The sequence below is a fragment of the Saccoglossus kowalevskii genome, chromosome 12 (assembly GCF_978046115.1).
Source record: "Saccoglossus kowalevskii chromosome 12, keSacKowa6.1, whole genome shotgun sequence".
Classification (NCBI taxonomy): Eukaryota; Metazoa; Hemichordata; class Enteropneusta; family Harrimaniidae; genus Saccoglossus; species Saccoglossus kowalevskii.
In genome coordinates, this window is record NC_140652.1 from 9,658,034 (window position 1) to 9,672,694 (window position 14,661).

Below are 14,661 nucleotides of genomic sequence, written 5' to 3' on the forward strand. Positions count from 1 at the left end.
ACATATTGTGCGAATTACACCCTCTCTCTGTTGGCAGAGTTCGTCATGGTTGTTATTCAAACAAATGACCATGGACACAGTTGTACGTCACCTATTATGAGGGTTACGATTGGCTAATCTGTAGATAACGTGGTCATTGTGTCCTGGTTCGTTGGCGTCGAGTTGTTTCTACCCAGCATTTTGTTTGCTGAAAAAAAATTAGAATTTTGTTTACAGAACTTAAGTAGGAAGTCTAGTTTTCGCGAGAGTGGTGAGTATTTCAGAATAGAGACATCTAATTTAAATTACGGATAATTTCATACGGTTGTTGTCATCATTAATGGCACTGTTTATCTTACGTGGCGTAAAAATCAGAGAATGGCTGTTGCTTCAACTTTGTACTGACATATAATTAAAGTTTAGTGTGATAATTCTTTAGTTCAATTTCTGTTTGCGGTGTCTTACCTTATGTTTATACAATTTTACCATCCTTTGGATTTAATCGGCTATATTCTTATCCAGACTGCCATGATGGTAGTAAACTAATTTATGTTCATGCTCTGTTTGTTTCATAATATAAGGAACATATTGTGCGAATTACACCCTCTCTCTGTTGGCAGAGTTCGTCATGGTTGTTATTCAAACAAATGACCATGGACACAGTTGTACGTCACCTATTACGAGGGTTACGATAAGCTAATTTGTTGATAACGTGGTCATTGTCTCCATGTTCGTTTGCATCAAGCCAATACTACCTAGCCTATTGTTTTATGAATAACTTTTGTAGCATCTTTTAAAAGACCTAACAGAGAAGTCTTTGTTTTCGCGTGTATTGGGAAATCGAGACACTTAATTTAAATTGCCGATAAGTTCAAACTGTTGTTATAGTGCACTACACAAAATGTTTTGATCAAGGGTCCGTCATTAATGACCTTGTTTATCTTACGTGGCGTGAAAATCAGAGAATGGCTCTTGCTTCAACTTTGTACTGACATATTACTTGCAGAATTCTTCATTGTTGTTGTTTAAACATATCACCATGGACACAATTGTACGTCACCTATTACGAGGATTACGATTGGCTAATTTGTAGATAACGTGGTCATTGTGTCGAGGTTCGTTGGCATCGAGTCGTTTCTACCCAGCATTTTGTTTTCTGAGAGAATTTGTAGCATTTCTTTTACATGACTTAAGTAGGATCTTGTTTACGCGAGAGTGGTGAGTATTTCAGATACGAGACATTTAATTTAAAATTGCGGAGAGTTTCATTCGGTTGTTATCATCATTAATGGCACTGTTTATCTAACAAGGCGTGAAAATCTGAAAATGGTTGTTGCTTCAACTTTGTACAGACATTTAACATAGCATAACGTTTAGCATTACAATTCATTAGTGAAAATTTTGTTTATGGCGTTTTATTGAATATTTTTCCTGAATTGGCCAAATTTGTCTTTTCCGCGGTTACCTTTATGAAATTTTACCTACGTTTCGATTTAATTGACTACATTCTTTTCCAGACTGCCTTGATAGGAGTAAACAAAATTATATTCATACACTTTTTGTTCACGATATACGTAACATATTTGGAGAATTACACCTCTTTTTTGTTACGGAGAATTTGTTATAGTTGTTGTTAAAAAATCGAAATGGATAAAATTGTATGTCACCTATTACGAGGTTTACGGTTAGCTGATTTGTAGATAGCGTGGTCCTTGTCTTCACGTTCTTTTGCATCGAGTCGTTTCTACCCGGCATTTTGTTTTCTGCGAGATCTTTTGGCATTTTTTAATAACGAGGAAATCTAGTTTTCGCAAAAGTGGTTAGTATTTGTGAATCGAGAAACTTAATTTGAATTGCGGAGAAGTTAATGTGGTTATTATAGTGCATTAGAGACTATGGTCTGATCAAGGTTCGTCACTAATGGCACTGTTTATCTTACGTGGCGTGACAATCATAAATTTGATGTTGCTTCAACTTTGTACTGACATATAACATAGAGCGTAGTTCAGCGTGACAATTCTTTAGTGTTGTTAAAACAAATCACCATGGACACAATTGTACGTCACATATCACGAGGTTTACAATTGGCTAATTTGTAGATAAGGTTGTCATTTTCTCTAGGTCCGTTGGCGTCTAGTAGTTTCTTCCCAGCTTCTTGTTTTCAAACAGAATTTGTAGCATTTGTTTACAAGAACCAAGTAGATAGTCTTGTTTTTCGCAAGAGCGGTGAGTATTTTGGAATCGAGACACTTAATTTAAATTGCGGAGATGTTCATATGGTTGTTATAATTGGCTACAGAAAACGGCGTGATCAAGGCTCCGCCAATAATGACACTGTTCAGTTTACGTGGCGTGAAAGTTAGAAAATGACTGTTGCTTCAAAATTGTACTGACATATAATGTAGACTAAAGTTTAGTGTGACAATTCGTTTGCGCATTTTTTATTTGCGGTGTCTCATCTGTATGTTTTTCTTGAATTGGCAAAATCTGTCTCTCTGCTTACTGCAGCATACTTCACGCATTTTTTCCCTCGCTTCAAATTAATCGAGTATATTCTCAACCTGACTGGCATGATAATATTAAACTAAATTATATTCATACACTTTTTTGTCCATGATATAAGTAACATATTGGGAGAATTACACCTCTTCTTTTTTACGTACAGTGTATCATAGTTGTTGTTAAAAATCACCATGGGCACAATTGTACGTCACCCATTACGAGAGTAACGATTGGCTGATTTGTAAATAACGTTGTCATTGTCTCTAGGTCCCTCGGTGTTGAGCCGTTTTAACCCAGCATTTTGTTTTCTAAGAATATGTTTAGCATTCTTACAAGACATAATTATGAGGTCCGGTTTTCGCGACAGTAGTGAGTATTTGAGGAGCGAGGCAGTTAATTTAAATTGCGGTTGAGTTCATATGTTGTTAAAGTGGACTAGAGACAATGGTTGATCGAGGGTTCGTCACTAACGGCACTGTTTATCTTACGTGGCGTAACAATCATAAATTGGGTGTTGCTTTAACTTTTTCCTGACATATAACATAGACTAAAGTTTAGTGTGACAATTCGTTAGTGCATTTTTTGTTTGTGGTGTCTTATCTGAATATTTTTTTTTTTGAATTGGCCAAATGTGTCTTTGTTTTTCGGCAACACCCGTAATGCAATTTCACAGTCGTTTAAATTTTCTCCACTACATTCTCACCCAGACTGGCATGATATAAAATTGCAGCTGTTACTTTAATTTTGTACTGACATAAAACATAGACTAAAGTTTATCCTGACAATACTTTAGTGAACTTCTTGTTTGCGGTGTCTTATCACAATATGTTAATTTTTCTTGAATTGTACAAATCTGTTTTTCCGCAGTACCATTTATGCAATTCTACCGTCGTTTCAATTTAATTGAATATTTTCTTACCCAGACCGCCATGTTAGTAGTAAAGTAATTTATATTCAGACACCGTTTGCTCCACGATATAAGGAATATATTCACCTCTTTTTGTTACGGAGGATTTGTCATAGTTATGGTTAAATAAATCACCATGGACTCAATTGTTCGTCACCTACTACGAGAGTTACGATTGGCTGATTTGTAGATAATGTGGTCATTGTCTCCACGTTCGTTGTCATCGAGTCGTTTTTACCCAGCATTATAGTGCATTAGAGACAATGGTCTGATCAAGGTCCTTTACTAATGGCACTGTTTATCTTACGTGGCGTGACAATCCTAAATTGGCTGTTGCTTCAACTTTGTTCTGACATAACATAGTCTAAAGTTTAGTGTCACAATTCTTTAGTGCATTTTTTATTTACGGTGTCTTATCTGAATATTTTTCTTGAATTGGCCAAATCTGTCTTTCTGCAGCACCGTTAATGCGATTTCATCGTCGTTTCGATTTAATCGACTACATTCTCACGCAAACTGGCATATATATTTGCAGTTGATGCTTTAATTTTGTACTGACATAAAACATTGACTAAGTTTATTGTGAAAATACTTTAGTGAACTTTTTGTTTGCGGTGTCACATCTGAATATTTTTTTTTTCTTGAATTGCACAAATCTGTCTTTCCGCAGCAGAGTTCGTGCCATTTTACCGTTGTTTCGATTCAATTGACTACATGCTTTCCCAGACTGCCTTCATAGACGTAAACAAATTTATATTGATACAATTTTTGTTCACGATATACGTAACATATTTGGAGAATTACACCTCTTCTTTGTTACGTAGAATTTGTCATAGTTGTTGTTAACAAATCGAAATGGACAAAATTGTATATCACTTATTACGAGGTTTACGGTTAGCTGATTTGTAGAAAATGTGGTCCTTATATTCGAGTTCGTTTGCATCGAGTCGTTTCTACCCAGTATTTTGTTTCCTGCGAGATATTTTGGCATTTTGTACAAGACATAACGAGGAAATCTAGTTTTCGCAATAGTGGTCAGTATTTGAGAATGGAGACACTTAATTTTAATTGCGGAGAAGTTAATATGGTTGTTATATTGCATTAGAGACAATTTTCTGATCAAGGTCCTTTACTAATGACACTGTTTATCTTACGTGGCGTGACAATCATAAATTGGATGTTGTTTCAACTTCGTACTGACATATAACATAGACGAAAGATTAGCGTGACCATTATTTAGTGTTGTTAAAACAAATCACCATGGACCCAATTGTAACGTCACCTATTACGAAGGTTATGATTGGCTAGTTTGTAGATGCCTTCTGAATACGAGACTATGAGGGCATTTTTACATATTCACATGAGGAGAGGGATTAGAAGTTAGAGTTTGATTACCGCCGTTCCAATTTTCTAGACTGCTATGTCAAAAGATAGTTTAAATACATGCACTCTTTGTTCTACAATATGAGCACATTTTTTATGGAGAGTGTCATATTTGTTGTTGAAAAAATAGCTTTGACACATTGTACGTTACTTTTTTTTCGAGAGTTACTATAGGCTGATTTGCAGTACACTTGGTCACTGTCTCCATGTCCGTTGGCGTCAAGCTGTTTCTACCCAGCTTTTTGTTTTATAGGAAAATGTTTAGCATTTTTTTCAAAGACCTAAAAAAGTCTTAGTTTTAGTTAATTTAAGTCAATTTGATCAAGGAACCGTCATTAATAACACTGTTGTATTACGTGGCGTAAAAATCAGAAAATGGCTATTGCTTCAACTTTGTACTGACATATAACATAGTATAGTATGACAATACTTTAGTGCAATTTTTGTTTGTGGTGTCTCATCTGAATATTTGTATTTACTTGAATTGGCCATATCTGTCTTTCCGCAGTACCATTTATACATTTTCACAATCCTTTCGATTTAATCGACTACATTTTTACCCTGACTGCCATGATTGTAGTAAATTAATTCAAATTCATACACTGTTTGTTCCATGATATAAGGAACATATTAGGAGAATTACACCTCCTCTCTGTTCGCAGAATTTGTCATAGATGTTGTTGTTAAAACAAATCACCATGGACACAATTTTATGTCACCTATTATGAGGGTTACGATTGGCTAATCTGTAGATAACGTGGTCATTGTGTCCTGGTTCGTTGGCGTCAAGTTGTTTCTACCCAGCATTTTGTTTGCTGAGAAAATTTTAAGCATTTTTTGCCTAGTTTTCGCGAAAGTGGTGAGTATTTCAGATTAGAGACATTTAAATTGCAGAAGATTTCATACGGTTGTTTTCGTCATTAATGACACTGTTTATCTTACGTGGCGTGAAAATCAGAAAATGGCTGTTGCTTCAATATTGTACTGACAAATAACTAACGTTTAGTGTGATAATTCTTTAGTGCAAGTTTTGTTTGTGGTGTCTTATCTTATGTTTATACAATTTTACCATTCTTTCGATTTAATCGACTATATTTTACTTATACTGCCATAATAGTAGTAAACTAATTTATATTCATACACTGTTTGTTTCATGATATAAGCAACATATTCGGAGAACTGCACCCCCTCTCTGTTCGCAGAATTCGTCATGGTTGTTGTTTAAACAAATCACCATGGACACAATTGTACGTCACCTATAACGAGGGTTACGATTGGCTAATTTGTAGATAACGTAGTCATTGTGTACTGGTCCTTTGGCGTCGAGCATTTTTGTTACAGAACTTAAGTAGGAAGTCTTGTTTTCGCGGGAGTGGTGAGTATTTCAGAATAGAGACATTTAATTTAAATTGCGGAGAAGTTCATATGGTTTTTATCGTTTCCAATGGCACTGTTTATCTTATGTGGCTTGAATATCAGACAATGGCTGTTGCCTCAACTTCTTACTGACATATAACTAAAGTTAAGTGTTATAGTTCTTTGGTAGAATATTTGTTTGTGGTGTTTTATCGTATGTTTATACAATTTTACCATACTTTCGATTTAATCGACTATATTCTTACCCATACTGCCATGATAGTAGTAAACTAATTTATATTCATACACTGTTTGTATCATGATATAAGGAACATATTCAGCGAATTGCACCCCTCTCTGTTCGCAGAATTCGTCATGGTTGTTGTTTAAACAAATCACCTTAGACACAATTGTACGTCACCTATTACGAGGTTTACGATTGGCTAATTTGTAGATAACGTGGTCATTGTGTACTGGTCCGTTGGCGTCGAGTCATTTCTACCCAGCATTTTGTTTGCTGAAAAAAAATTGAATTTTGTTTACAGAACTTAAGTAGGAAGTCTAGTTTTCGCGAGTGTGGTGAGTATTTCAGAATAGAGACATCTAATTTAAATTACGGATAATTTCATACGGTTGTTGTCATCATTAATGGCACTGTTTATCTTACGTGGCGTAAAAATCAGAGAATGGTTGTTGCTTCAACTTTGTACTGACATATAATTCAAGTTTAGTGTGATAATTCTTTAGTTCAATTTCTGTTTGTGGTGTCTTACCTTATGTTTATACAATTTTACCATCCTTTCGATTTAATCGGCTATATTCTTATCCAGACTGCCATGATAGTAGTAAACTAATTTATGTTCATGCTCTGTTTGTTTCATAATATAAGGAACATATTGTGCGAATTACACCCTCTCTCTGTTGGCAGAATTCGTCATGGTTGTTATTCAAACAAATGACCATGGACACAGTTGTACGTCACCTATTACGAGGGTTACGATAAACTAATTTGTAGATAACGTGGTCATTGTCTCCATGTTCGTTTGCATCAAGCCAATACTACCTAGCCTATTGTTTTATGAATAACTTTTTAGCATATTTTAAAAGACCTAACTAAGAAGTCTTATTTTCGCGTGTATTTGGAAATCGAGATACTTAATTTAAATTGCCGATACATTCATACAGTTGTTATAGTGCACTACACAAAATGTTTTGATCAAGGGTCCGTCATTAATGACATTGTTTATCTTACGTGGCGTTAAAATCAGAAAATGGTTGTTGCTTCAACTTTGTACTAACATATAACTAAAGTTTAGTGTGACAATTCTTTAGTAGAATTTGTGTTTGTGGTGTCTTATCTTATGTTTATACAATTTTACCATCCGCTCGATTTAATCGACTAGTCTTCCTCAGACTGCCATGATAGTACTAAACTAATTTGTGTTCATACACTGTTTGTTTCATGATATAAGGAACATATTCGCGAAATACACCTCCTCTCTGTTCGCAGAATTTGTCATGATTGTTGTTTAAACAAATCACCGTGAACACAATTTTACGTCATCTATCATGAGGGTTACGATTGGCTAATTTGTAGATAAAGTGGTTATTGTGTCCAGGTCCGTTGGCGTCAAATCGTTTCTACCCAGCATTTTGTTTTCTGAGGGAATATTTAGTATTTTTTTTACATGACTTAAGTAGGAAGTCTATTTTTCGCGATAGTGGTGAGTATTTCAGAATCAAGACATTTAATTTAAATTGTGGAGAAGTTCATATGATTGTTATATTGGACTACAGACAATTTAATTGATTATATTTTAACCCAGACTGGCATTATATAAAATGGCTGTTGCTTCAACTTTGTACTGACATATAACATAGCATAACGTGTAGTGTAACAATACTTCAGTAATTTTTGTTTGTGGCGTCGTATCTGAATATTTTTATTTTTTCTTGAAATGGCCAAATCTGTCTTTCCGCGGTATCTTTATGCAATTTTACAGACGTTTAGATTTAATCGACTACATTTGTAGATAACGTGGTAATTGTCATTAGGTCGAGTCGTTTTTACCGAGCATTTTTTAAAGCATTTTTAGTACATAAATAGGAAATCTAATTTTCGTGATAATGGTGAGTATTTTAGAGACATTTTATTTAAATTGCGGAAGAGTGAATTGAACCATATAAAGTTATTTGGTTCATATGGTTGTTATAGTGCTCTACATTCAATGGCTAGATCAAGTTTCCGTCACTATTGGCAAGGTTTGTCTTATATGGCGTGACAATCAGAAAATATGCTTCAATTTTGTATTGACTACTAGTATTTACATTGTTCAACGTTCAATGTGATAATTATTCAGCACTACGTTGTCATAGAGTTGTTTCTATCCATAAGTTGCCTAACAACGAGAAAGTCCAGTTTTCGCTATTATCTCTTTTGTTCTCATCGAACGTATTCAATGTACAATTTAAAGCGTCAACACACGCATAACTTTTTTCATAGTGCGCGATTTATTTTTATAATTTGCCACTACATAAGACATGATAATAGTATATAACCAGTCGTGATTGTACATGTAATTCAATACTATTGAATTAAGTGGGAATACAACACAAGAATACGATGTGGTGTTTACTGTTCACTTCTTCTATAATAAAAAAGTGACCTGAAAGAGTTGTATTATTTTTTAAATAATGTTTTTCCGCCAGGCGACAGTTACGGTCATTGAATATCAGTGTTGTTATTCTCGAGTTGTTTAAGTGCAAATAGCAAGGACTAGTGATGACATATGGTGCATTATTGCTACAGATGCCATATTCATGTTTGGAACTACAAGACAGGGCTAAACGGTCATCATTCTATCAAATTGCAATTTAATTTAGTGCAAACAAAATGATTCAAATGAAGATGTGCGAAATTTTAAGACAAATTTATTGCATAATACAAATATATCAGCTAATATATTAGTTTAGTAGAAGCCTTCAAAATTCAAGAATGTGCGCAAATGTTGAAGTATTACCACCGTTTCAATTTTACAGACTGTTACGGGAAAGTTGAAAAAAATAGTTACATGCACTGTTTATTCTACGATATGAGTCCCCCTTTTCTGCATTACGAGGAATATGTTTTAGTTATTGATAACTAAATTAACTAAATGTACGTCACTTATTACAAACGTTACGATTGGCTGAACTGTAGATATCGTGAACTTTGTTTCCAGACCCGTTGGCGTCGAGTCGTTTCTACCTGGCCGTGTTCTTAAGGGAATTGTTAGTAGCTTTTCTATTACATTACATAAGTGGACGAACAATAAGATCGTATATTTTATTGTACGTTGGTGAGTATTTGAAAATAGCGATATTTTAGTTCAATTGTGGAAGGGTAACTTTTACCATTTCAATTAAATTGCTTCATAATGCAAAAACTAAATGTATAGGGTTGCATTATTTCGTCACTGTTAGCTATTTTTGTCACCTGAAACCATAATTAGTTGTGGTGTTATTCGAAACGATGCTTGGTATGTTAACGTTCACTAATGCCAGACGAAGTGACCTAGCATTGCAAACCATAGTCAATCATAAATGTAGTCCACTTGCTAATGATTTGCTGAAATTTAAATTCGGAGTTTTTAGTGAATATTCAATATATTAGTGAATTCGAGACAATGAGGAAATTGTTAAATATCCACCTAAGACATGAGAAGAGAGATGCAAAGTTACAGTTTGATTACCGCCGTTTCGATTTGTTAGACTGTTATGTCAAAGTTAAAATAATTTAATTACATACACTGTTTGTTGAACGATATGAGTACCCCTCTTCTCCGTTAAGAGGGATATGTCATAGTTGTTGATCTTTGACACATTGTACATCGCTTATTACGAGAGTTACGATTGGCTAAATTGTGCATAACGTGTCCAGTGTTTCAAGGTCCGTTAGCGTCGAGTCGTTTGGTGGTTCATAATCATTGTACCTATCAGTCAAAACAGTTTATTTTAGGCAGTTTTTGTTTTGCTTCTGCATGGCTAAAGTTGTGATTCACTCCAGTAACAAGCGGCAGAACAAAGGTTGCCGTGACCTTCTGGAATTTTTCAATCAAACTTTTTAAGTCAAGGCTTAAAACGGGTCATAAATAGTCACGAGTACTGTTATAAATCGCTGCCTAAGTTTAACAGTACGTAGAAATTGGAGAATTCCTTGTTTCACATTCAGGATAACGCATTTCATTTTTTGCGATGAATACGCTGGAAGGTACATTTTTACGATGAAATGAAACTAGCTTGCCGGAGTCAAGAAAACAATTAGTTTTCTTTTCATGGTAAATATTGTATTTACTGACGCGCACTTAGACAAGGGTACAGACAAGTTTAGATAACACACAAGAGCAAAGCGGGTTATCTGCACACACACACGTTTTGTTTTGATTTTCTTTTGATATGGGGCAAGGGATTTGATACCTTAAGTAGGAATCGGTGTCACCGACCAGCTTACAGGGTTTCAAAGAGTTGTTTGTACTGTTAGTGATAGTCTTTTAAAATAAAAAAATGCATAAATTCAATATTAGTAACACAAATGATATTCGCAATGAGCTACATTTTAATAACCCTAATTCCCATAGAAAATGAACCTTTTGCGCTCAGCCACTCTATTGATGAGGGGATAACCATATAAGTATGTGATTTATTCACAGAAACGAATAAAACTTGTTGAAGGCCGATGATATGTCATAAAATTAAAAACCATTCTGAGCGTGAGCGTATTCTTCAACTCAGTACCAATATTATTCACCATTCTATGCCCAACGAATGAAAAGATACCACCAACATGGGAAGTTTAATCAACCACATTTACATCATAACTTTACTGAACTTTTCTGACGAATTTGCCACTATTTAATTTGAAAAGTTCTCAACCTGCTTAGTCTGTCCTAAAATCCTAAACCTAACTACAAGAATTGCTATGAAGCCTCAGCCACAGTCATTCCAAATGATGGGGATATACGGTGACGCATTTCCCGTTGTGCCTTTCCAATATAAATTGATGCCAACTATTCACCACCCTATCGTTCAAAATATTTTATTTTTACCCAGGCACAAGGTCTATTTTTCGTTTTTGCATATTTGGCTAAGGCTGCAATTCAAACAAGCCGTCGTAATAAGAGGCAAACAAAGACTCGAGTGATCCTCTGGAATTTGTTATTCACAGTATCAAGTCAAGGCATGAAACAGAAAACGAGTGTTCCTGTATCATGAACCAGTTGCCTGAATTTGAGATTATATGGACGGTAGAGGATGCACTATGTAAAATCCAGGATAACACACTTCGCATTCTACTGTAAATGTGGCATGTACGAATTATTGTGGAACAGTAGTACGCCTTGTCCTGTTGATAAACACCGATATAAACGAACACCAATTTTTCAGCTAATTTAGCACACGCACAGGAAACTCTCAGTGGGTTATCTTGGCATACACTTGCAGCAATGCGTAATTGTTTTATATTGATTGTATTGTGATTTTAATGTTTTAAATTACCCTTGCTATTTGGTAGGGGATAATACGCCCTTAAGTGCTAGCTGCTATCACAGGCCAGCATACATGTTTCAAGGCATATTTGTACTGTTACATGATCGTATTTTATTTTATTTTTCGCGTGAAGCAAAACCAGTGCGTACAATATAAACGGAATTTAAACATTCCCAAATTAGTTCAACTAATCTTAACCTGTACATATTTAAATGCAATATAAAAAATTTATTTCATTTTTCTCCTTTTTATTTTGTATTCTTAGATAGTCATAACATACATCATTTTTAAGTGACAAAAACAGACAATGGCAACTTCACCTTGTGACCCCTTCAAGGATTTTTTAAACACGTTGGCAGGCGATATTGGTAAAGATGGTAAGTGAACACATATTTCATAATCATTTTTATAATACTATAGAAAAAAGGTAGTTCTATCTTAATATTCTCCGCCAAAAAGTTGTTAATTTACATATAAGCAGGTATTTCACGCTTCGTAAATATATCCATAATACAGTTAGAAAGCATAAATCAATATAATTGATTATAGCTGAAAAGATATTTACGGAATTTAGTTTTGTATAATTTAACTTTTATTCAATAAATTTAATTATCTGCAATGAATTAATTTTGTTTTAGTGCATTTTATTGATGAACGGGTAGACCAATTTATGTTCATTTTGGCAGGAGTTCGTTTTTTTGTGCTCATAAATAATTACATGTATGCAAATAGAATAATTATTTTTTTGTGGTAACAATCCATCACTTCGGAAATTAGTAATAAGTATTAAATATCTTTAAACCGCCTTTCTATTTGACCGATTGCAAATTAAAATAAAATTTTAAGTTTATTTTAAGATGGCACTTCGAGATTATATTTTTGATTTTACATATATTATTAATATAAAGAAATACATTAGAAAACACTTATTGTTATCGTGATTTCATTTACAATGGCAGATAAATCAGATATTTAAGTTTTAGTAAGAACTGTACAAGTACCAAAAGATTATATATCCGATCTCCATATTTTTCAACGTCATGAGATAAATTTAATGAATAAATATTTTGCTTCTGTATTGAAAATTCCCGTTTGTCGTAAATAACTTTTGCATCTAATACTGTGTACACAAAAGCTTAACTTGCTCAAAGTGAAAACCTGACTATGTTATTTGACCCATAATTTTGAGTTAAACGTGTCACATTAAGGAAACCCTTTACGTGTTGGCATATATTGTATCATATTGATGAATATACACTACAATTGTAAGCTGGTTGTAGAATGATACAGACGTTAGAGAGACAGACATATTTTTGCAGTTAAACTACTGGTGACATGACTAATTACAGACACTTGAGTCAAAGTGATCAGCCGTATGTCAAATTTGCTACATGACTCGACACACGGATTCATCTATACTTTACTATTTTGATTTATTTAGCAACGTGACATAAGCTAAGTGTTCAAATTAACTATTTTATTAACTTTACAGTATTACATGTGTTCATAATATATGTACTTATTTGTTTTAACAGATCTCAAAACAATGGTTGACATGACTGGTGCATTGAATCCGCCTATTCAAAAGATAGCAAGAGAAACCCTAAAAGAAAATGGCAGACCATTTGACTTGTTTGAGAAGTTGATCGAAAAAGAACATCTAACAAGCAACAACCCATTTACACTAATCTACTTACTTCAGAAAGCAAATCGAGATGATTTAGTTAAAATAGTTGAATCAAAATGTGGTATGGCGGTGCCAGCCAGCACGTAAAAACTGAATTTTAATAAAGATATTCATAGTACAGTTAGAAAGCATAAACCAATATAGTTGCCAATTGCTGAAATGGTATTTACGGAATTTAGTTTTGCAAAATTGAATTTTTATTCAATAAAATGAATTATCTTTAATGATTTTTTAATTCATAACATTGATGAACGGGTAGACCAAATGATGTTCATTTTGGCAGGAGTTCGTTATGTGTGCTCGTAAATAATTACATGTATATAAATAGAACAATTATTTAGTTTTGGTAAAAATCCATCACTTCGGAAATCAGTATTGACTATTGAAGTTTTTAAACCGCCTTTCTATTTGATCGATGACAAATTAAAATCAAATTTTAAGTTGATTTTAAGATCGCGTTTCGAGATTATTTTTCGATTTTACTTATATTATTAATCTGAAAAAAATACATGGTTAAACATTTCTATTCTATTTAGCCCAATCATCCCAGGAAAAGAATACAATGCAAACTTCTGCCATGATAATTGACTGCTTCTGACACTACACAATATATTTTACTATGTTCTAAGGAAATAATAATATCAAACGCATGTGCTAATTCGAGTTGTAATGTTTTTGTTTACATTCAACTTCATGATTCATACCATATAGTATCATCATTTCTCCATATATTTGTACAATTCAGTTATTGGGTGGAGTATACAATGTGAATTAATACATTGTTTTATCTCCCTCCTCCTAAAACAAACTACATTTCCATGGTAGATTTGACATTGTGAGCACCCTTTCGAATGCCTCAATACCTCCATAATAGACTAGGATCGATCGACGTAAACTTATATTTAACCATTTAAATGGTTATTCCGTCTATCGTGGCTATAGTCTCGAGGCTGTATAACTTTTACAAATGACATTACTGATAGAACATTCTGGGTAATCTTACGTTAAAAAGTAGTCTTTCAGAATGGCGGACGTACGTCCGCGAAAGAGGCGTTTTGAACGAAGCTATTATTTTTTTTTCATAACGGCATAAAAACGGTCATCGCGTGACAGCGTTAGGTCAATAAATATATATTTGAATAATCAATCCAGGTAATTCGGGGCGATAGTCTTGCGTGTGCCAAGGCATGGTCGCTATTTTTGGCAGTCGAATACAAAACTATCGTGACTGATTAGGGCGGGATGTAAAGGCATTGTCCATTTTATTACCCGATAACACAGTGTAGGGCTAGCATGATTTGAGTACTTGTACTTGAGTACTTTG

The 14,661-nt window shown here is 34.1% G+C and overlaps 1 protein-coding gene across 2 annotated transcripts; it reads left to right on the plus strand.

Annotated features, from left to right (window-relative positions):
* The first annotated feature begins 1,111 nt into the window (after positions 1–1,111).
* Positions 1,112–13,995, plus strand: LOC146735496 (uncharacterized). Of its 2 annotated transcripts, none has more exons than XM_085506114.1 (3): positions 1,112–1,197; positions 11,916–12,027; positions 13,186–13,995. In XM_085506114.1, the coding sequence occupies exons 2-3, from the start codon at positions 11,958–11,960 to the stop codon at positions 13,422–13,424; spliced, it is 309 nt and encodes a 102-aa protein (XP_085362240.1). In that variant the 5' UTR covers positions 1,112–1,197; positions 11,916–11,957; the 3' UTR covers positions 13,425–13,995. The 2 variants fall into 2 exon arrangements, with proteins under 2 accessions (XP_085362240.1, XP_085362239.1); XM_085506113.1 differs by lacking the exon at positions 1,112–1,197 and adding an exon at positions 6,082–6,146.
* The last annotated feature ends 666 nt before the right edge of the window (positions 13,996–14,661 follow it).

Excerpts from the sequence above, each read along its gene's own strand:
- LOC146735496 (XM_085506114.1), top strand. The coding sequence starts at position 11,958 with ATGGCAACTTCACCTTGTGACCCCTTCAAGGATTTTTTAAACACGTTG. Across the intron at positions 12,028-13,185 it reads AGGCGATATTGGTAAAGATG|ATCTCAAAACAATGGTTGAC; the intron begins GTAAGTGAACAC and ends TTGTTTTAACAG.